At 39.1% G+C, this 23,589-nt stretch overlaps 1 protein-coding gene across 2 annotated transcripts in view; it reads right to left on the bottom strand.

Moving 5' to 3' along the window:
• LOC121909809 (rho GTPase-activating protein 26-like) overlaps positions 1 to 23,589 on the bottom strand; it is a 116,217-nt gene that overhangs the window by 55,924 nt on the left and 36,704 nt on the right. For both annotated transcript variants that reach the window (XM_042430535.1, XM_042430534.1), the window contains 6 exons: positions 10,629 to 10,724; positions 8,326 to 8,387; positions 7,396 to 7,467; positions 2,121 to 2,222; positions 1,910 to 2,020; positions 1,072 to 1,176 (listed from right to left, as the gene is read on the bottom strand). In XM_042430535.1, coding sequence (XP_042286469.1) covers positions 1,072 to 1,176; positions 1,910 to 2,020; positions 2,121 to 2,222; positions 7,396 to 7,467; positions 8,326 to 8,387; positions 10,629 to 10,724 — 548 coding nt within the window. The remainder of the gene's footprint in view (positions 1 to 1,071; positions 1,177 to 1,909; positions 2,021 to 2,120; positions 2,223 to 7,395; positions 7,468 to 8,325; positions 8,388 to 10,628; positions 10,725 to 23,589) is intronic.

Below are 23,589 nucleotides of genomic sequence, written 5' to 3'. Positions count from 1 at the left end.
GCCCAACCCGGCCTTTGTGCCTAAGGTGATGGGTTCATGTTCTCCTGTTGACCTTGTGGCTATCGCTGCCCCACCTGGAGATCAGCGTTTGCATACGTTATGTCCAGTCAATGCTGTGCCCATTTATATGGATAAGATGAGGGGTTTCAGGAGGACGGATCAGCTGTTTGTCTCCTGGGCTAATCCTCATAAGGGGAAACCTGTCACAAAGCAAAGCCCCTCCCACTTGGCAGTCCTGGAGTCCTAACTGCAGCAGAGCGGCTCTTGCTGTGGGTTGATGGACTTGTCTGGCGAGTGAGATGTCTCACCAGACAACCCTTCTTACTTGGGTGAGTGAGAAGAGGTGCTAATCTTGAATGAGTCTGTGTCGTCCGCATGAGCTATTTAAGGTAGATGGTACTACCTGATGCGGATGAACATATTTACCAGCCAATCAGGATTGGCGTAATGAGATTAATGCGTCTGAGGGCTGCAGCAAGGCGTGCATCCCACAGTGAGACATCTCACTCATATTACTCAGAGAACCGGGGTTATGTAAATAACCTGAAGTTTTAGTGTGAACTTTTAGTTTCAAATTCAATTGTTACTACATGACTTTTTGATCTTTGAATTAATCTCAGTCTGTGGCTCTTTATACTTTTGGAGGATAATTTTTTTTTACGCTTCTTCCTGAATTGTTCTGGGGGTTTTTTGTTTCAAAAATGTTTCCGCTGTACTAATTAAGCCAACCTGAGTAATCTTAAATGTTCTTTTGAGTTGAGGATTGCAACTAAAAAAAGTAAAGCCCTTCCAAACATTATCTATCTACTTGTTAAAAACAAAATAAATCTAGAGCAGACCTACGGACCATTAGCACAAAAATTGCCTCTTCTAACTGAAAAATTAATAAAAACAAGCATTAATGGACAGATAGTCTGCAGATTTAACAAGTAGTGTTTGTTTTCCATTTTGACTATTTTTGTCTTCCTACAGAGACTTTTTTGTGGCATAAATATATAATTATGTACAGTGCTTAAGGTTGGGGTGTTAACTTGTGCTTTGTTTGTGTGTGTGTGCGTCGTGCAACCTTACATTCTGTATGCTGATGGTAAGATCAGTCTTGAAGTGGTTGAAGTCTTTTGCCAGCTCATAGCCGTGGTGATAGTAGGTGAACAGACCTTGGAGAAATGCCAACAGCTGAGGGAACAAAAACAGCAAGAAGGTGAAATAGGCGAAGAAAGGAGGGGAAAGTAGAAATATGACGACAAGGGAAAAAGAAGAAGGAGGATGGGGAATTATTGCAGATGTGTGAGAAGAGGAGGAGGAGGAGAGAGAAAAGTGTAAGAATGTGAAGAAAGAAGAAAGGGTTGAGGATTTGGAGAAACTAACAAAGAAGGTGCAGAAGGAGCACAAAGTCGAGAAAAAACAGATACAATGGTAGAAGAAAAACAGAAGAAAGAGGAGAAAAAGTAGACATGTTTTATTTAGCAGATTCATCGAACCAAAAACAATGGCCAATTGTGAAATATAATGTTACCATATGACATAGAGAAAACTTAATATTTTAGAAGACTTAACTTAAAACAGAGCCAGTGAATAAGACCTTATATGTACTTTCTTGCAGAGTTAAAAGTGGGGTTTGTGTGGTTTGTGTGCAACAAATTGTCTTCATTTCCTCAATAACTACCACTGAGGTGCCCTCAAGCAAGGCAGCAAAACCTCCAAACCGCTCTAGTAGAAGAGCTCTGTTGCTCTTCAGAAGACTGATTGTACGGAGCAGCTGCTGGGTGTGGGTATGTCAAAGTGAATGAATGTAAAACAGACTACTGCTGAAAAAGAGCATGTGCACACAGCCTCCTAGGGGGAGAGAAGCATTAAAAAAAATAGGGATATTACATAAAAGGAGAAAAAAAAACAAGTGTCATCTTACAGGCTCCACAAAGTCAAACATCTTCCTCTCTTGCACCTCCTGCACCTTGAAGACGTACTCCAGAGAAACCTCGTAGAAATGCTGCCGTACGTTATCTACTTGGTTGTCCGCCTACAACAGGGATGGAAATTGAGAAAACGGACTTACTGATATTCATGGAAAAATATGAGAAATATTGCCAATCAGATGCAACATCTTACCAACATCTTACCTCATGTAGATGTGACTCTTTCTTCTTTGCTGAAAGACTAAGGTGCTTTTCCAGTACTGCACAATACTTCTCTGTCTCTTTGTCATATTTTTTCTTGGCTTCCTGCAACAGATAAAACAAACAAACACAAGTGGGTGGCAGAAAAAATGATAAAGCTTCATCGCAGTTAATTTAACTCCCATAGAACTTCATTGTCAATATTTCTGTGCCGTTAATAAACTAAACATCTCATTTAATTATTTTCCTATTAGGATGGACTCATCTGCAATCAACCATAGTGCTTGTATAGTTGGAGAAAAAACAGCTGCAGGTTTGAGAACAGGGAGCAAGGCAAACTTCACTTAATGTGAATTTATCTTTAGCTTGCACATCATATTTTCCATTTTTCAGGGAGTCCGGTATAAAATAGTTCCTCTGGGGAACACAGCTGCTTATTAAACAACAGACTTTTTCATCAGCGCTGAGCTCACTGACATAAAAGACAGACAGATGGATGGATGATAAACCAGGGACAGATAGAACAGGGTGTGTATTCAAGAGTACGGGACTGAAAAATACAGAGAAAAACTGAAAAGTGTTCCAATGTCCAAGAAACACAGATACAAGAAGAAGAGGAGGAGTTATTTTCTGACCATATTCTTTCTATTGGTTGTACTATAATTATCAGTCACGTTAAGATCATTAAACTAATTAAAGCCAGTTGAAGGAGGAGACATGGATCAGTACAGAGAGACGGGGAAACAAAAGGAGAGACGATAACACATAAACAGAGGAGGAGTAGATCAGGGTGGGTCTCCCTCTGTTAGAGAGGCCCTCTGGTATTATTACTGTACATCTGCCCCCAGCTTGTTAATGTTATTAAGTTTCTTTATCCCATACTCATAACATGACCAGGCTGGAGCTTTCTGAAGAAGCTCCAAAATGTGGGCCATAATAGAGTGAGAATATATTTTGTGCTTCCATTGTTCAAGATATAAAGAGGGAACAGTTAAGTATTGAAGTGCTGAAAAAAATCAGTCAGTTTATTTGCTGAATTGGATAAACATGGAAATTGTTTTCAGGTGAAGGTTCCAGCTTCCTCGACTTCGCTGCTTCTCTGTTGTTCATAGTTTTGGTGTTTTGGACACACAAAATAAGCAATATGAAGATCTAAATTATAATGGCCATATTTCACTATTTTCTGACATTTTAAAGACTATTTGATCAATTGGTTGCTAGAAAAAAAATCAATAACAAAAGTAATGATTAATAATGGCAGTAAAACTAGAATCTTCTTTGCTATTAATTGGTGATCCATCTTGATGTGTTCTGTTGAAACTGATGACATCTGAGCATGCTCACCGGAAAACCTTCATTTATCAATAATATCGTATTTAATTTTACTGATGCTGGAAAGTAAGGTTGGGAAATATGACAATATATTGCATACTGGAAGATGATACAAATTTTTGAACCTTGAGACATGTTGTGATATTTATCCCTTTAACATGCTATTGCTTCATGCTGTATGCCCATTGGTGAAGATTTACATTACCGTAAAAACATTCAATTGCTTATTTACTACACAGTAATAGACCACACTGAAGACATTTTTACATGTCACAGTAGGAAAAGCACAAGTGTTAAAAATTAAAATGAATAATGGCTGTATTCCATTTAGCGTCTTCACTTTCAGGGTCCTGCTATTGTGCTTACTGGTTCTCTGTCATTGTCATGGTTTACTGGAACATGACAGAGCCATAATTAATGTTATTAGTGGTTTTTCTACTATGACAAGTTAAAATGCCATCTGTAAAAATGGCCTTTTTTGGGTAATGATGTAAAACGACAAGAAGCACTGCATCAATGTGATGAATTACCTTCATTTGTCATATTTTTTTTGCTGGATAAGCCAAAAACAGACCTTCCAGCCCTTGTGTTTGTGAGAATTTCTTTTTCCCCATTCCTCTTGGAAAAGATGTTTGCCAGGGAAATAAACAAAGCAACAAAATAATGCCTTGTCAGTCGGTACTCAGACAAGCCAATGATGTCAACCCCCAGTATCTGTCACATGATACAGGTGTTTCATTGCCAAGACCATTTCAACAACAAGTAAAGTCCTCAGGGCCAGAAGAGGAACAGACAACAGCTGCAGAACGCATCAGAGATGATGAACGTTCTTTTAAACAACAAGGCCTCTGTTAGAAGTCTGTCTCTCTCTCAACTTTTTCAAATTCACTGTGGAAATCATGTATGTGACGATTGCTGCAACTCCCCCGCCTCCCTCATTATGAGTTTCACTTTGATTAAGAATGTTTAAAAGTCTAAAGAAGAAAGCCTGATTTTTTTTTTTTTTAACTTCCTTTAAAAATGTGCAACAAACACAAAGTGCACACACAGGTCAAATGTCATGTTTTCCATCAACCATGGTTAATTTTATACCTAAATTATTGGTAAAATAAATTTACATTAGAGAAGCATTTACAGTAGTTAACTTTAATACACTTCCATTTTCAGCCAGCAGGTGGCAGTGTCCTCTCAGTATGATTACTCACTGATGACTGACTGATTTTCTTTTTTCAGTGCAGTAAATGAAATTCTTTCATACAGGATCATGTCCTGCCACCGGATTGACTCATCACAGCCACAGTTGAGTTTGACAACCAACTCCTATGCTCTGTCATGTCAACAACTACGAGGAAGTCCAACTGAAACATGAAGCCAACCAATACATCATCACTCCCAGCCTGTCACTGCATACAGCACATGGCATGAATCTTTTAGTATTCATTTTATTGATTAATTTTTTTTAATGAAGTTTGACCAGGGTACCAAAGCTCATTAAGAGTAAAATAAATATACTGTGCTGTATTATTTAACTTTAACAGAAGCAGCATTTGCTGTCTTGCTGAGGTTTTAACTAACTGAGACACTGACGCATGGCTGACTGAGATACTCTCACCTAATCCAGTCATCAAACTGTAAATATAACTTAAATAAGCTGAAAAACACGTAATAACACCAACTGTCCACAACTTTAGCGGCAGTAGATTGTTTCAGAGACTTTATGCTGAGTGTGTTTATTCAGCTTCTATCATTGTTGCAGGACTGATGTATTTGTTTTATACAAACATGGGCCTCACATTACCAGCCCTATGTCCTTTGTGTTAAGAACAATGTTGTACTTTTTATGCTGACAGAGCATGTTGAAGTTGAATTACTTGTGTAATGCCTTTTTTGAGGCCTTGTTTCTGCCGCAGTTTGATTTGTGTAAATTCCATGGTGAATAAAATTAGAACCTGGACCTTACGCGGGTGTTTTCTTTAAATAAATTGTAATATACGTAACCTAGCATGTTTTAAACATATTTCTACTACCACTTGCTGTAATTCCCTTGAAACTCCTCTAATGTTAGAGGACTGCCAGCTCTGAAGCTTTAGGACAAGGTGAAACTGTGCCAGGCGAAGATGTTGTCAGTTCTTTTAGGGCTAAACTGGGATTAGTACATCGCTCATGGTGACCTAACCGCACAGATTAAGCGTTCACTTCTTAATCTGGCCACCATGTCACAATCAAACAATGACCTGCTGTAAGGGGGTGGATTAGTATAGTATGCACCGATAACATGTTTAATACTGCATGTATCAGGGGAACCCCCATGGCTACTCATCTAGGTCCTATGGCTAATGACAGCACAGGGCAAGTGCACCATGGCCTACTGTAAAGAGATTATAACATTAAAAGATGGCATATTTGCTACACAGGGTGAGGGATTACCAAAAATGTTCAGTATAGTGATTATCTTTTAACCTGTAAAATATGAATAAGAAAGAAATAGTTATAAAAAGTAATATTTCTCTAGTAAATCTTGAGTCATGTGTGGGACTTAACTGTCCTGTCTAGTGTTTTCATTTAGTTTTGAATATTTACAGTTATTAAAAAGGTAATCATCCTCCTGTTTACCTTCAAGTTCAGTGTTTCCATGCCCTCCTGTACATTCAACCCCAGGTTTACACACACTGAATCACTAAAACAACACCAGCGATGCCACAAGGAAGCCCTGCTGGCCTATGAGACCCCCCCTTGTGGGAATCAGTGATTTGTGGCAGCATTATTTATTCCTCTAATCTCCTAACCAGGTCATGTAGTGATGGTTCAGGCCTTGATAGGCAAGGCAAGGCAAGGCAAGTTTATTTGTATAGCACATTTCAACAACAAGGCAATTCAAAGTGCTTTACATAGAGCATAAAAGGCATTAAAACAGAATATAAAAGCAACACAAGCACAACACAGCAACACAGCTAAAAAGGGATAGACAGCACCATGGGAGAAGAGGGCTACCCTTAGACATGTAGTAAATATTCTGTACATGTACTATATAGCCTTTTATTACAAGCATGTTTGAAGAGGACTTTCATAAAGTCCTTCAATGCGTCACTGTACTGTTAAAATAACGGACTGAGATGAAGACTGAACATTTTAAGGCGTCATAAGCACCTTAAAAGGTCTGCAATATAAAAATATCCTATCATGACATTGTTGTAAAGATTTATTGCACTCATATCTGATGGCATTTAGCTTGTTCGTTTTAACTGGCAACTATTATCTTTTTCGGTCTTTGCTCTAAGTAAAGCTGCTCTTCTGGATTTTTAAAATAAAAGCATTGCAGTATTGTTATCAAAACAAATTCTTTAAGCACTGCCTCAATGCTCCATGACGGAGGATCTCACTGGAACTACACTGTAAGCCATGCATGCTTTAATATACGCAAATAAAAAGACCAAGTAAACAGTAGAAATGCCCTTTTTTGTGGATCTCCTGTGATCAAATTGGAAAATCGCTTAAATCCAATAATACACTGAGTATAAACTACATAGGTAACATTTACTCAGATACAGTATAAAGATAAAATATAAGCAGTATAGTGCATATTCAAAAACCTAATAAACTGCAGTAAGATCAAGCAGGTGGTACTAAAGCAGAGGTGCCAATGTTGCAGAGACTGTAAGTCTTTCAGCTGCAGTGCTCCTTGTTGAGTGCCAAAAGCACACAACAATTATCACATGATATAAATACACATCTCTCAATACCTAACAGTTTTAAGTAATATTAAGATTTTTTTAAGTTTACTGTATAACTAAATGTTGTGAGCAGGTGTATCTGCCAGCTGAAAAGACACTAACAGGATTTTATTGATTTATGTTACGCTGCCGGCGTATCAATACTGATGCACAGTACATGTGCAGCAGAGCTTATTTCCGTCACCAGTCATGTGGCTGTGCAGTCACTCTCTTACCTTGGCTGCACTGATCTGCTCTTTCCTGAACCGCTCCAGAGGCATAATCAGCACATCGCTGGCGTTCTCAATCTGCGGGCGCACACACACACACACACACACACACACAGACACACATACACATAAAATTAAGGTCATAGTTACTATAAGGACATATACATTTTTACTGACATTGTATGCATTATCATCATTACTCATCATTTTTTGTTTGGCAAAGAAGTTTAACATGAATCATAAATTTTTATTTATTATTTCACTTAAAATATCATCTATAGGTCCTAGCACTGATTCTCAGAGGGGCCAAAGCCTATTTGTGAAAATTATTTTGATGCCATATGACACCTGACAATCATTTTCTAGAAATGCCTAAAGCTTCTATGCTTTAAAAAAAAGACCAAATAAAGATTTATTCACTGAAAAAGATTCAAAAAACATTGGTTGACCAATTCTATTATTAGTTGTCTGTCCTGCACTGTGTAGATGTATGTAGATTTGTACTTTTTTTTTAATTGTTAACCGTACATATAAATCCTGTTAATACACACATAGTTCATTTACACTAAAATTTATATTTATATCTACACTGGTATTCATACTTCTATTTATATTCTATTTCTTTTATACACACACATAGTTTTTATCATATATATACATATATGCAAGCACATAGTCCACCAGTCTTAAACTATTATGTTTGTGTTTATGTTTGTTGTTTAATGTTCATGTTTTTGCTTTTTCTGTTGACATGTGGACCACATTGAATTCCTTGTCTCGAATAAATCTGATTCTGATAATAATAGTTGACAGCCCTGTCAATATCAATATATTTCCTGAGTGTGAGTAAAATGTAGTGCATAACAGTGAATTTCCACTCCCTCCAATCGACAACCCACCATATCATATCCAATACAATCTTGTTAGGACACTCACCATCCGTGTCCTCTCATCCTCCAAGTTCTGTAAGACCGCCGCAAACTCCTGAAGAGACTTGGCTGAGGACAGACACGTCGGTAGACACGGAGACATAAAAGACAGGAGACAAATGGAAGAGAAAGAAAGAGGAAAAAGTTGGCATTTTGAATAATTGATAATGAGAGAGACAACCAAGTACAGGCAAAACAGGAACAGAGCGTGTTTGAAGAAAGTTGGCGTGAGGTGGCAGGGATGAAGATGTTTTGTTTCTACTCTTGGACCTCTTACAGATTTGACTAAACTCGTGACACAGCAGAGTAATTAACTAGAAATGAAACCGCAATTTAGAGGGTTTGTTTCTATGGTGCTTTCACTGTGAATACAGCTCAGTGCTTGTTTCCTCGCTCGCTGGCAAGAAGGGTACTGCTACATTGTTTTAGGCCAGAGTTTCCACTTCAATTCCGTCCCTGTCCAACACTTCGCACACGCACTTCGTTCTTCAGACACGCTGAGTACATACTGAGCATGTGCGGCATGTGCGCTGCCATGTAAAAATCACACATGCGTGCACGTAGACAGTGGAGCCCAAGTTTATTCCTTAATCATCATGTGACAGCACACTCATACTCTCACTTACACACACTCTGATTTTCAACGTCAGACTTCAAGTTACAGGATTTGGTACTTAGAAGTTAGATCCAACTATAAAGCAGCAGATCCTCAGGACTATGCAAGGTATGCATTAAAAAAACAACACAATCCTTTAATAAAGCTCATAAAATGCAGTCAAATCTTTCAGTAAGCTCAGTCACACATTCTTCATCAATCGCCTAGAACAAGAAAAATGTAATATTGAGAGAGTTACAATAAGATAATGATCTAGTAAAACTAACTCAGCCTGTTCTTGTGCATTATTCACCTTGCTTTTTATTTAAATAAGAGTTATTTTTTTAACGGATATGCTGGAAATCTGTTTGCAGTGAAATCTCGTCATTGTATCGGAGAGAAAGAGAGAAGAGAGAGAAATGAGTTGTGACATGTTTATGGATATCCTTAAAAAAACAACAATGCAGCCCAGTTGAGCAGCAAGCTGTTCGGGAAAGATAGCTGGGGATAGTTCAACAACAGTAGTGGGTGCGTCAGGCCAGTGAGGAGCTGCAGCCTGCACAGGCAGAGCCAGGCAGCACGAGAGGGTGTGGTGGTTAACTGCTGCATGTTTCACAGCAGGCTGTTTGGACAGACACAAAAAGAGCACTGGGAGGCCTAAATGACTTCATGGAATCACTAATTATATTCTCATGTACACTAATATTATACCAGTATTAAACAATATTCATGCGTGTACCGATATGTGTCAGGTTTGGGTTTCTTACGCTGCTTTGAGAGGGGAGAGTATTAAACAGACAAGAGCAACATTAAAAAAAAAACTCAGGATATATGCAACAGGCTTAAGCAAGAGCTATGAAACATGTCACTTTTATTAGTGTTTTATTATAGAGGATGAGGAAACATTGGCATTGTAATCTTGGCTGTATATCTTAAATTATGCTTTTATTATTATTATTTTTTATTATAGACAATAAGCAGAAATCTACACTTTAAACTGTACAGTACATCCACATACTATATATTCTATACTTATGTTATTTGCTCTTAATGCCACTGGAGAAAAAACTAAATTTACTGTTAGTCAGATTGCATGCTTGTAGACTATTTCCATTCAAAGTTGCTGATGTAGGACCTGGCTGCTCACCGACTGTCTGCACATCTTACAGTATGATGCCAACAGACAAATTCAAGTGAAGAATTGAGCTTTTACACAATCTGAAACTGATGTTAACCTGAAACTGGCCTAAGCTTAAAGTGAATTTCCATGTAATGATATCACAAGTATATCATTATATGGAAACATTAGATGATGCTTTTAATTCCAACATGAGACAACATTTAGATAAAAGTAATACAAATAGTGAAAACTAAAAAAGGTATAAAAACAGGACTGCAACATCCAAAATCAAGCCAATGATCAGCGCTCATGCCTCACTTTGTTTAGTTTTAGTTCTTTCTGCTCTATATCACTAGAATGTTCATTATTTGCTGAAAAAGCTTCGAATACTAAAAGCTTTGATAGAAAAAAAAAACAAAGAACAAATTCAGGGCAGATAATTCAAGACAGTTTGTCTGAAAATAAAGCTGACCTTTAAATTAGTGCTGATACAACTGTTCTATTTCAGTGGCTATGAATGACAGCGCATTGACTACTGTCTATTTACAGATTGTCGGTACAGTGAATGTATTGGATTTCATATCAGCAAGCTCACCTATGCATATCTCATCATCCGTCTCGGCATCTCCGATACACTGGAATTTAAACTCGTTGAGAGAGTCAGCAAACTTCCTCTTGGCCGTCGACAGACCTGCGAGAACGGAGAGAGAGAAAAGGAAAAAAAAAGAAGCGTCTAGGTTAGTGATGTTTTATTTCACCGTTGAGGACACTTTGACTGCATGTTTTTGTAAGCGAAAGCACCACATTCTGCGGGAGTTCATTATGATTCAACCATCAAATGTAAAGACGTGTAGAAAGCATCACACCGTCGCTCACATCTTCCTGAGCTAAAACTAATACAAATCGTGTAAGAGAACATCGCTCTTTGTCCTGCGTTACATTTTTTGAAAGTGAGAGTGAGTGGAAAAAGCTTAAATGCAGACAGGCGGATACTGTGAGTGGATCCCCAGTGGCGTTAGTGATGAAGGTTGTCAGCTTGTGGGGAGGTTTGTGTGCCTGTGTGTGTGTGTGTGCGTGTGTGCGGAAAAGTGCAAAAAGTTCCATTATACTTAAGTCACATTAACCAAGTGAGGCAGCGAAAAGCCTCGGACAGATGGATGCCTTTCAAATAATACATGAGGCGCTAAGAGCTCCTAGGAGACAGACACTCACAGCGAGTTTGGCTTCCTCTCCATTTAAACTCGAGGCAGGGTCACCTTCGCTACAATATTTCCTGTTGCTGGACAGGTTGAGGTCAGCCTCTACAGGATCGGAGTGAAAGAGAGAGAAACTTCTCCATTCTTGCGTGCTATCCTGACACTGAGACAGAATAAATCGGGGAGTTATAAACAATTTCTATTGATGCAAAGGCTAATTGTGCCTTTACTTCCGCGGTTAAAGATGGAAGAGAAAGACTTTCAATAAGAGAAACAGTGGGATGTGGTCTATCCCAGCAGGGAACCCCTCTTTTCAAGAAAGAGAACAGAAATTACACAAAACCTCCAATAGCAAACATGCATTTCAGTGACATTTTGTAAACTATGGATGGAACTTAAAATGAAAACCAGACAAGGACGCAGAGAAATATAGAGAGAAAGAAAAAGATAGGCTAGATCAAGAGTCTCATGGAAAGACAGATTGGAGTCAGGGAAAGGACAGTGAGCGTAGAGAGAGAGAGAGAGAGAGAGAGAGAAGACAGAGAGAACGTAATTGGCCGTGTTCATGTAAATACCACAGGTTCTCCATGTAGATCTGTGTGTGTGCGTGTGTGTGTGTGTATGTGTATGTGTGCGTGGAAAGATTCGCTGCAGTTTGCCAGTCGGAGAAATGAAACACAGGCCTAGCAGCTCCTGCGTGTGCTGCCAGAACCCCCACACAAGCTGGCACACAAACACAGACACACACCACTTTCTCTCTTGGGACTGACTCAGAAAAAACATCTTAGCATGTCAGTTAGCAGTGAGTCACAGTGGCCCCGTAGCGTCAAAATAACTAAAGCCTGACCAAACTGAGACCAAACTCCAACCTTGAAGGATAAACTGCGGTTTAGCAGTGCCAGTGTCCAGTAAAAAAAAAAAAAAAAAAAAATCTTTCACCAGCAGTAGTCCTAAGTAGTGACACATTATAATAAAATGAAAACTATAACAAAGTTAGAGAGTGAGCACTTTATTCTTTTAAAACAGTTTTAGTTTTAAAATTCAACTGTTCTTCAGTCGATTTAAAACTAAAAGATTCTTCCAATTTATAACTACTGTATTAATGCTAATGTTATTTATCATAAGTGTCATATAATTGATCAATTAATGATATGAATATTTATCAGTAACAATCACCTGTTCAGAGATCAAAGATGTACTGACTAATCAATAACTTCCTCAGTCTCTGCCTGCAAAATCTGACACAGTTTAAGGTGGTCTGTAGGAGAAAGATAGCGCACGGGCTTTCGCTCACTCGCCGTGTTGCTCTCCACTGTTGAGCAAAAGAAAATGTGTTTAGGTTTGAGACAGCGTGGAGTTTGTTTTAAAAGCAAGAATATGGTCCACTCTTTGAAGCTGCTGTGTGTGTGTGTTTCCACAGCTATGAAAGCCAGAAATCTCAGCAAATGGCAAAGTCATCCGTGAGATACTATTATTAGTGATTCAAACAACCCCTGGGAAAGCTCTGCTGATGTATCAGGGTGTTTTAGCACCACAGGACAGCAAAAAATCTTACTTGTTAATAATTAATTGAAAGTAAAGGTTTAGTTAGAAAAAACAAACATGAAGGAGAAGGTAGGGAATTACTATTTTGCACATTTATAAGCATAGGTGCAGCATTGAGATGTTTGAAGTGAGTGATATATTTTATGACTGTATATACAGTATAATAGTTATTTACAGATTTGACTTTTATAATCAAAATCCAGCAGCATTACATTGTGATATTGGCAAATGATGCTATACTGACAGCAGACCTTTGGTATAAAACTGCGTTACAAACAATACAACAGTATAAAACTTTTCAGGTGTAAATAGCCATTTAAGTGCTGAAGATTGCTCTACATCCAGTATTGTGTCTGTTATAATTACCAGTGAGTGCCTTACTTGTAAATCAACACCACAACAACATGACAAATCATCAGATCTACACCTCTGTCTTTTCTCTGTGTCTACGTGTCTCCTTGTATCATCAGTGCAGACTTTTCATTGATCCCCTTCATGTCATAAAATTAAATCCCCCTCTCTGCTCTGGTCTTCATCTAAACGACTGCCTCGCCTGCTAGCGAGAGTGCCTTATTTTCAGCATGGGCGGCCTCAGTGGGAATCAAATCCAGCTCTGGCAGCACTGATGTCATGCAGTATGTGTCCACTGAGCTACACAAAACTATATCTCTTTCTACACTCTCCTCCTCACTCTTCTTTTTTTGTGGCCTCCGTCTCCCCTCCCTCTCCTCTCCTCTCCTCTCCTCTCTGGTTGCTCCGTCTTCTCCTTCCTGCCACTGACAGTTCCTCTCAGCACCTTGTGAGTGAAACGTGCCAGGCGTTTCTTCATTTCTTGGGGCTGGCTCCGGCCACGCTGCACGTGCTCTCCTTTATAAACATCAAACCACAGACTGAGGAGTCGGAAAACAGAAGGGCAGCCTCAGATCCGCTGACGCTGTTAAATATATATATATATAATCAGTTTATCATTACGAGTATTCTAATAGTTACTCTCCAATACAGTCATCCACTTTTATCATTTCATGCATTTATCAGAAAGCCACTAAAAACATGCTGCATTCAGTTGATGGAGAGAGAGCGAGAGTGACAGTAGAGTTATTTTATTTACATAAAACATGTGTTGTTGGTTTCTGCGGTACTGAGGCTGCTGTGACAAGCAACATGGATGTCACACTTGCAGTGGCATCCATGTCTAGCCTTCCACTAGCTTCCACAAATGGCACCAAGGTCTAAATTAGAAGACTTGAAGTTACAGTACTGTAGATATTGAGACCCTCATTCAATTGACTTTTAACTGAAAGAGACACATATTGAACCAGTCAAAAGTTTGGACACACCTTCCTATTCACTTGATTGAGAAAGCGTGTCCCAACTTTTGACTGGTGCTGTAGGTGTTCAATACAGTTTGTATGTTTGTTTTAGTGGAACCATAATCATGTGACCATTACAGTGACCCATTTTAAAAGGAGTTCCACACTTGAACATCCAGATGTGCTGGTTGCTGCTTTGACTTTAAGTGGGGAAATTGGTCTGATTAATTTCTTCCTGTATGACTTTCGAATGTCCGTACTAAACAGTGAGTTTAGTGAGAAGCGCTTCCTCTGATTCTGCAGGATTTACCCCAAAAAACATGTTTGGTTTTGATGTTTTAGATTCACCCTGAATGCATCCAGGAATGCAGAGTACATCACTGATAGCTGTTTGTTTTTTTTTTTCAACAAAACTCAAGTGTTTAGGGTAGATCTTTCCTGCCAGAATTCAAGCACAACACAAAAGGCTTTGATGTGCTGTTTGATGAAGTACGGGCTGAAACTAACGATTATTTTCATTAATGATGAACCTGCAGATTGTTTTCTCGATTAATCAATTTTTGTCATCATTTTGTCTATAAAATGTCAGAAAATAGAAAAATTTCCTAAAGCTCAAAGAGTCTTCAATTATTCTGTTTTATCAACAGTCCAAAATCTAAAGATATTCAGTTTACTCTCATGTACTGCATGACAGAAATACTTCAGAAGCTGCTAACACTGAACATTTTTGCTTAAAAAAGTGATTAAAATGACTATTTGATTATCAAAACAGTCGCCAATTAATATTCTGTCGATACACTAATCAATTAATAGACTAATTGTTGCAGCTCTAGTATGAAGTCATTGGTTAATTCCAGCTGCTGAAATGGGACTACTTCTAATAGCTGAAAACTTTATTTGTTCCTGTTTTTTATGTTTTCTTCACAGTTCAGTGTGAACAGTCAGTTATGGAGAAACATAATGGCTAAAATGTTTGAAATCTGATACAATACCTACCATGATACAATGAATGAGAGAAACATTTAACATTCTGTTTTTAGTCTTTTACTTTGTCGGTTTATAACTGCAGAAAATTCAGAGCAACAAACGGTCCACATTAAGACGAGCACACATGAACTCCCCCAAAGTAGCCACACCTTGGTATGATGAGTAGTATTATTATTATTTCATAGCTTAACATCTGAGTCATAGTTGACCGAGTTTCAACTTCAAGAAAAAGGATTTAGCATCAAGTACAAACGTATGCGGTTGTTTAAAATAAATAAACAAATTTAAGTATACCTCAAGTAGAGAGCATTAAAACATTATTACATTTTTTAAATAGATTTTGCTTGGTGGAAAGTGTCCTGACCTGTAATACTAAATGTTGGCACATGCATCCTAGTTTGGATCATTATATTTTATGTGCACTCACCACAGTTTAATCATCAGTAAAAAAAAGGCATCCAAAAGTTTCTGATTCTGAAAAGAAAGTTCTTAACACCTTTAAGAGTGAACTCGTCAGGAGTTCCAGCAGATCTTTCTTTAGGTGAAGAGTCATTATATGATTGTGTAATCTGACATTCTCCTCCTCCTACACATGCTACGATGACTTTAAAGTGTCAGTTTTTCTTAGGAAATGTCTCAACAAACCCATGAAATTGTCTGGTGCAGAGATGATCAAAGATTTAAAATGGTTTAAATATAATTTCTCTCAAAAAAAACTTCTCTTCTTCACTTTGATTTGTCTCATTGGTTAAATTACACCAACTGCTATTTTTGGACTTTTTGCAGCATCGTTTTAAAATGTATACACTTGATTCTGGTTTATATTCATTTGAAGTGATGTGTTGCATCATAAGGCAACACATTCTCCACCGTGGGAAATATTATACAAACAGCTGATTCATCATCTTTCTGTATTCAGTTCAATTAATTAAGCAACAGTAACCGTAATCTGTCACAGCGTGTGCCGAAACCATCGCTATAGCATTACTGTTCCTCTTATTGTTTCTAAGTTACTTGACAGTGTTGCGAGTGAAACATTACCGTATGTTTTCAAATCTGACAAGTTCTATTACAAACCACAAGCCGACTGTTTATCTCTATTTGTGTTGCCACTCAGAGTAAATACCCTGATGAATGTCAAGTATGACTTTATTCTGCTTTGGGAACAATGGGTTCTGGTTGCATCACTCAAAGCTGTGATGAAAAACAAACTCGCGAATATGCATTTGTGTTTAGCTTGTTCGCCCTCGGAGGATGTCTCACTGTACATTTTGGCAAACGGCGTGATGAGGTAACATAAGAATTTTTTTTTTTTCTGGCACATGTATGCGTATACATCATGCATGTCACAGCTGTCGACACTGACATACTCGGACACACGCAACTGCATGTTCTGTGCGTCTGTGCGCGAAAAAAACACACATACACATCAGCTGGAAGCGGAGCTCTCGGCTCGCTCTCACCATGTTTCCAAATCAAAACCACATTGTTGGACTATATGATTCTGTAAGATCTGGCCAACACAAATGAATTACTATGAAACAAAGACAGAATTACATGCCACAAGTACATTGTCCAGAGAACATCTACTTACAGATGTAGCAAGAACTGATGCCTTACCATTTATGGTAGTCGTTTCAATGCAGTCATTCAAAGGTTCAAGCCCCATGTCATAAGATGGTTAACCAATTTGTATGATGAACAAAAAGAAAAAACACCAAAAGAAGCAATGAATCACATCACATCACTGATAATGTCTGAATCTTGTATGTCACTAATTGCAGCAAACATTTTTCTCAAGAGGTTAAGGGTCAGTTCGTCCAAATTATCAAAAAAAAAAACATTGGATAACTTTAGTGAAATGACTCATTAATACAGTAACTGATGCATCATCTACTTTGGACAAACTTTGGCCCATTTAAACATACATTCAGTAATGTACACAGTCCATGTAAATAATCCACCAAACAGAATTGAATTACATGTTATGCTGCTCGTGCAGTAACAGCAGCATTCCAGCATTGGTATTGCTGCGTAGGTCTGTTGTTAATGTGATAAAAATCAACCGTTGGATGGAGAATATTTGAAATATTTTGAATATGCAATATCAGATTTGAAAGCAGCATTGTTGGGGATCCTAGATGCAGAATGCATGGATGATGCACTGCTGTCACTGCTACTTAGTGGTTGTGTGAGTCTGTGCGAGGACGGCGCAGGACAGTGACCGCTAAAAATACATAACCCTGTTGACACTCGCCTCTCTGTCCTCTTCCCTTCTCTCTCTCTCTCTCTCTCTCTCTCTCTCTCACTTGTACAACAGAATTCCCCCCATTCTTCTCTCTTTCACTTCCTCTTGAGCTCATGACACCACCCAATGGAGACACGCACAGATAAAGAAACAAACAGTACCAAGATAGCATGACACATTTACTTGGGATTTGAGGAAATCTGCTCTTAGACTTTTGTATAAACATTTGTGGTAGAACAAGTAATTGTTCAGACCAACTAACTGGAGTCAGTGGAATTTGCCTTCAAATTGTTATCGACAAATATTACATCCTTCAACACTGTAACAGCCCAGGTTTATCAATTTAGAGCTGAAACGATTAGTCAATTAATCGATCGGCAAAAATATTAATCCACAACCATTTTGATTTCCATTTAAAATTTACTAAATTAACTGTTTAAGCACAAATACCTTTAAATTTACTGGTTCAAGCTTCTGAAATGTGAATGTTGTTCAGTTTTCTTGGTCTGTTATGAAAGTAAAAGGAATCTTTTTTGGTTTTGAATTGTTGGTTGGACAAAACAAGACATTTAAATATGTAAACTAGCACACTAGTAAATTTTGATGAGCGTTAATCACCATTAGGTTTTGAACATGATAACACAGAGGTGTCCAGAAGTGGAAGACTTGGAAGTGGATGAAAATTCAGGCAAAAACAATGACCTGTCCACCACAATCCTCTGAACCCATTGGACATGGGGATGCTAAAGGTTCTTTGTTAGTGACATGACATGTGGTAGTTAAGGGTAAAAGGACCAAAGGTGGTCAAAAGGTGAAAAAAAACAAAGGTTTCTGCTTCTTAGTATCTACATCTGTTCACTCCTTTCTGTGGAGTTACATAGATATTTCTTGAAGAGAGATTGCATTTGCTTTCTATGTGTTGTGATTTTGGTGATGGGAATCCTGTCAGCCCTGGATATACCAGTCACATGCTCTGTCTGGACTTCAACTGCAACTGCAGCAGCACTGTACAACGGCTGCTATGTGTATTAACTCGCAAACACACACATACACAATCGAAAGAATGGGCCTGTGTGATATCAACAGGATATCCAGCAGTAGCTTGAACTCTGCAGTAGCTTTGTTCCACAAGCATGCGAATAGAAACCCTATTCATCAAGTGGGACAAACACACACACACACACACACATACACACACCACACACACATGCACACTATTCATCTGTGGAGACAAAGACTGATTTCAGTCTCATCTAATTCTTTACATGACCCAGCAGCTAAGCAAGGAGAGGAATGTGTGAACTGAATCATACAGTGAAAGACTGTAGAGTCATATGTAGTATGCAACCCACACTGGTACACTTTGTTTTGTAAAAATGTTCCGTCTTTTCATAAAATCTTAAGATTTAACAGACTCGTTATATATAAATAACTATGGATTGACATATTTAGGTGTCATGACATGGTTTAGTGGCATGATCTAGTATAAAAAGATACACTCAGGCACTTTTGATCTTAAAGAAATTCATGGCAAAGTGTACATATTGCTTTATGGTTGGTGAGGTTCTGGCTCTGCTGGTGGGGTTAGGGTGGGGAATTAATAATAAAGTGTTAATAAAGTGAAACGCATATTATATGGTATTATATGCACAAAAACTATACCCTCTGGGGGGAATACAGACTGTTTAATAGACTTTTCAAGACTGCACTAAGAAGTGATCTGCTGTGTTTTTAAAAAAGTGCCATAAGGAAAAGACAGTGCGTTCTCCATACCATGTTAATTATGTTGGCTTTTCATCTCAATTTAACAGTCATAGCCTACACTTCTGTGCTCTTGTAACATGGACAAGCGGACGCGCACACCCACACACTTGATGATGCGGTTTACGTCACACTGACCCTCGCAGCCATGCGGATGCAGCAAGCAAGGATTGTGGAATCTCTCCACCTCCTGACCCCAATATCTGACAGCCAATAACTCTCCCTCGGATGGCAAGCTCTACCGTATGTGGGCATGTGTGTTTGTGCACATGCATGACTGGGTGAGTAAGAGAGAGCGAGAGAGAGCGAGAGAGAGAGACAGAGTGTGTTGACACCAGAAAGGTCAACATTGTCAAACTCAAACATCATGACTGTGGCATTCTGGTAGCTTTATGCTGAAACAAATAAAATCTAATTGAAACCTTGTGAGTTTGAATCTAATGTTATCTCTGTCCAGTCTCTTTCCGTCCTCCTCAGTCATAAAGCAGGAATGGCTCAAGACCAACTTTAAAAACAAAAAAAAAAAAAATGTAAGTGAAGGTTGTCAAACACTGAGCGTGAACCTACAGTACATGGGCAGGCTTTCCTGTTGGACAGAGCACACAAGGTCAGTTTGACATTTAGTGGAGAGAAAAAAACACTACTATCACGGCAACAATAAGCCACAGAAGCAGGAAAAGTGCAAAAGAGAGAAAGGGCGAGGAAGTGGAGATGGCTTCTTTCAGCTGTTGCCATGGTGAGTGCAGGTTGAGGGGGGGAAGTAAGGGTCAGAGGTCACTCTTCGTCTGTCTATTCTGCTCAGTCAGCTTTATGGGAAGCAGGCTGGGGTCGGCGCACATTGACGCACAACATATACAGTCTCATCACTCTTCTTGTGTCCACAGTGGAGCGTCGGGTGATTAAGGTCAAATCTGGCCGTGAATGTAGATCCCGTTACAGACCCACATTTCAGGTCCATCATCCGCCAGTAATACGATCCACCGACACAGCTGGAGAACAGTAGAAAAAAAACGCTCACTGCTGTCCAGTAATATTAAGTCTATACCATCTAATACCTTACCATACAGTCAGTCCCTCCAGGCTGTGTAAAATGGGTTAATGTTTAAGGGTTAAAGGTGGATTGCGTATCGCAGTGGAATCAAATTCAGCCTCTTTGGTCCTTGGCACATTGTGGCATGAATGGTGTTAATTTTATGGTTGACTTGAAAAACGGTATGCGAGTGTGTATTTCGACTGTGTATGAACAAGAGAGTCAATTTTAATGTTTAGTTGTGGCACAAGAGAAATCATATCCAAGACCGTTTCAGCGCTGTGTGAGTTTGAGTTGGACGCAACAACAATAACGTCACTTCGGAGATTGAAAGATAGAGTGAGAGATTGGCAGAGGAATGAGGAGAAAATGAGGAGAAAGAGAGGAAAAACAGCTCAGAGTTATATTTTATCTCATCACCTTCCAAAGGACTAAGCTGGCTGCCTGTGCAGTAAATATGTCATCAGGACAAGCTGCTGCCAAAATGCTCGAGACAACCTCCAGGCTGCGGCTAACTCTTCACACAAACATCCCTGCACACATGCAGGAGTCACATGCGTGCAGATACAGTGCGTGCATGCTAGCTACACACTCACATGCACATATTCTAAAGCTGAATCAGGTTTTTCTTTTTAAAACCAATACTGTGTGTCACATTACTAATATATCAGAATGATGTATGCGTAACAGTGTTTCCCCTATAACAGTACAGGCCTGGCAGGCCGCCAGGCCAACGAGAACCCCCGCCAGGCCAAAAACATCTTTTTAAATGCCAAAAATAATGCCAAATACCCATTCATTCGGGAGCCTCTGAGTAGCGCTGTTTGGAAACGTGAGTTAACGTCTGTGTCGTTGCCTAAGAAACTGCAGGTAGCGTAACTCCTTTTAAGGAATAGGGCAGTGCGTAAGTGAGTGAGTGGTTAAGCGAGAGAGCGAAAGGCAGAAAACTGACGGTGAATGTGAGCACAGCAAAGGAAAAGGTTAGTAGTAAATTGTCAGTCTGGCAGTAAATGTACAGTACAGACTACAGGGTGTGAGTAATAAATGCTGCAGCTTCCCAAGACAAGGGGGAGGAAGGGAGTTAGCAACAATAGGTTAGCCTAACCTGAAGACACTAAACAGAGAAATACAGAACGGAGAAATGTGTTTATTATTATTAACAAACAATAGTAGCAGGATTTCACCTCTTTTTCTCGTTCTTTACTTACAATAGAAACTCCTCAAATACATCAGTACATGTTCGAGCCCAAATCCAGTCCGAAACAACGCCAGTGGACGACGTGAACAACCCGTGGAATGACCTTAGCAACAAAGGCCACCAACAGATGGGCATGCCCAAACAATCTGATGTCATCACAAGGAGGAAGTAGAGTGTTCAGAGCAGGCTGAAGCCCTGGCTTCTGACTTAACAAGTTTTGGAATTTTGACCATGTTCAACATCATAACAGTATAAAAATAAAATCTGAATTAGGTAAAGAAATCTATCAGAAGTTCAATGTGATTTACGATACAGAACAGCATTTTATTGGCCACGTGGCTCCGCTTCATATTACCAGCACGATGACCACGTATGTTTGCTCCGGGGCAATCCACAATGTACTCGACCACATCAACTATAGCTGTTTCAACAGACAAAATGTCAAAAAAACACACACACACATACACACACGATCTCCACATACCCAATCACACACTAATTGCCACCAGTTGTATAAATATTCCTGCTGGTGGTTTAACTACAGGCTGACACACAGACGTGAGGTCCAATACCTCAGTCATACCCCCCACAGACCCCTAACACCAGCCATTCACTGTCAAATGTATTTTTAATACACATTTAACCACAGAGGGCAATGAAGAAGGAAATGAGGTAATATTAAACCTATAATTTAGTACTTAAATTTGACATGGGTTCAAAACATTTTTCCACATTTTAAAACAGGGAATGAAAATACTACATACAGCCGGTAGTTTTCAAGCATATTAAGTAATATATATGATTTTTGTACACCGGATCAAACCAAAGTACCTGAGTCATGTTTCTCCAGCTTACAAGCCTAATTTGTGTGAATAGCTTCGTTCTTATAAACCCTCAAGCATCTGAAAAATTGATGACAAATACACTTTTGTTTATATGAATAGATTAGGAACATTTGTCTTTATATTTACTAGGACAATGTTGTGAAAACCTTTGCATGCTTGCCAACAGCAACTCTGTGGACCATAAACACATCTAAACTGTGATGGAAGTCCCTCACATGAGGGAGTCATGACAGTAAATACACACACACACTCACACACACTCACAGAGGAACTAATGGGGGTACTCACTGGCCCGCATTTGGAATCACTTATAAAAGCAAACATGGGCCAACGCATGACACAGCACCACGGTTGACAAAGCAGACCCAGCACATACAAACACACACACACACACTGGAAACACTCCCTTTGTCCATCTCAACAGATGGCTTTCATCACATCTGAATGTGTCAGTGTGGCAACCGAGGGGACAAGTGTTTGTGTGTGTGTGAGAGATTGTGTATTGTTAAAGTTCACTGTACTTATCCGAGAACATACAGCGATCTTTCGTTGAGCTAAACAATCTAAAAAACAACACACACACACATTGCACACACCCCACTTGCATCTTCATTCCTGTTTAATGAGTGTCAAACTGCCCATCCCAGCGAGGAATCCCATGGAAGGAATTTAAAGGAGCAAGAGGAAAGAAGATGAACTTTAAGATATCCTCACATAGATGATTAAGTCAATGAAGCACTGTTTGAGTTTATTGTGGCTTTTGTTTGCTCTGTAATAGTACTTTGCTCATCAGAAACTAGCTGAATGGTGGTCAGGGGCCAACAAAGTGATTAACAATGGCTAAATAAAGCCTGGGAACAAAAAGAGCCTAACAATGACACACAAAGTCCCAACTAGAATGAACTGAGAGTGAGAGAGGGGGTTAGGAAGAGTTGGGGTGGGACGGGGGGCGGGAGGAGGGGGGAGGAGGGGGGACGGGGGGAAGCAAGAGGAAGAAAGTCATATAGTGTCAGGGAGGGACAGAGGAAACTGAGCTGTGAAACAGATGTAAGAGAAGGAGATGTTTCTGCCTAGGTTTAAGTCAGCGAGCGAGAGGAGTAACAAGATATTGTATCTATGGGGACATATTAAGGGACAAGAAGCGTGAAGGGAAGGACAGAATGCTGTCATCATAATTTTCATTTTATTTCAAAATCAGACGCTCACATACAAACACAAGTCAACAAACGACCCTTTAGCAATGATTTTTACCACGTCTGAAACGCCATTTCTGGCTTCTGAACTACAATCTTAACAACAAACAATGATTCATCAATTAGTCAGTAGACAGAAAATTAATCATTTTGATACTCAAATAATTGTTTCAGTCATTTTTCAAGTAAAAATACCAAACATTCACTGGTTCAAAGTTCTCAAATGTGAGAATATGTTGCTTT

This window comes from Thunnus maccoyii, chromosome 13 (genome assembly GCF_910596095.1).
Source record: "Thunnus maccoyii chromosome 13, fThuMac1.1, whole genome shotgun sequence".
NCBI lineage: Eukaryota > Metazoa > Chordata > Actinopteri > Scombriformes > Scombridae > Thunnus > Thunnus maccoyii.
This window is presented reverse-complemented; position numbering and strand designations above follow the sequence as displayed.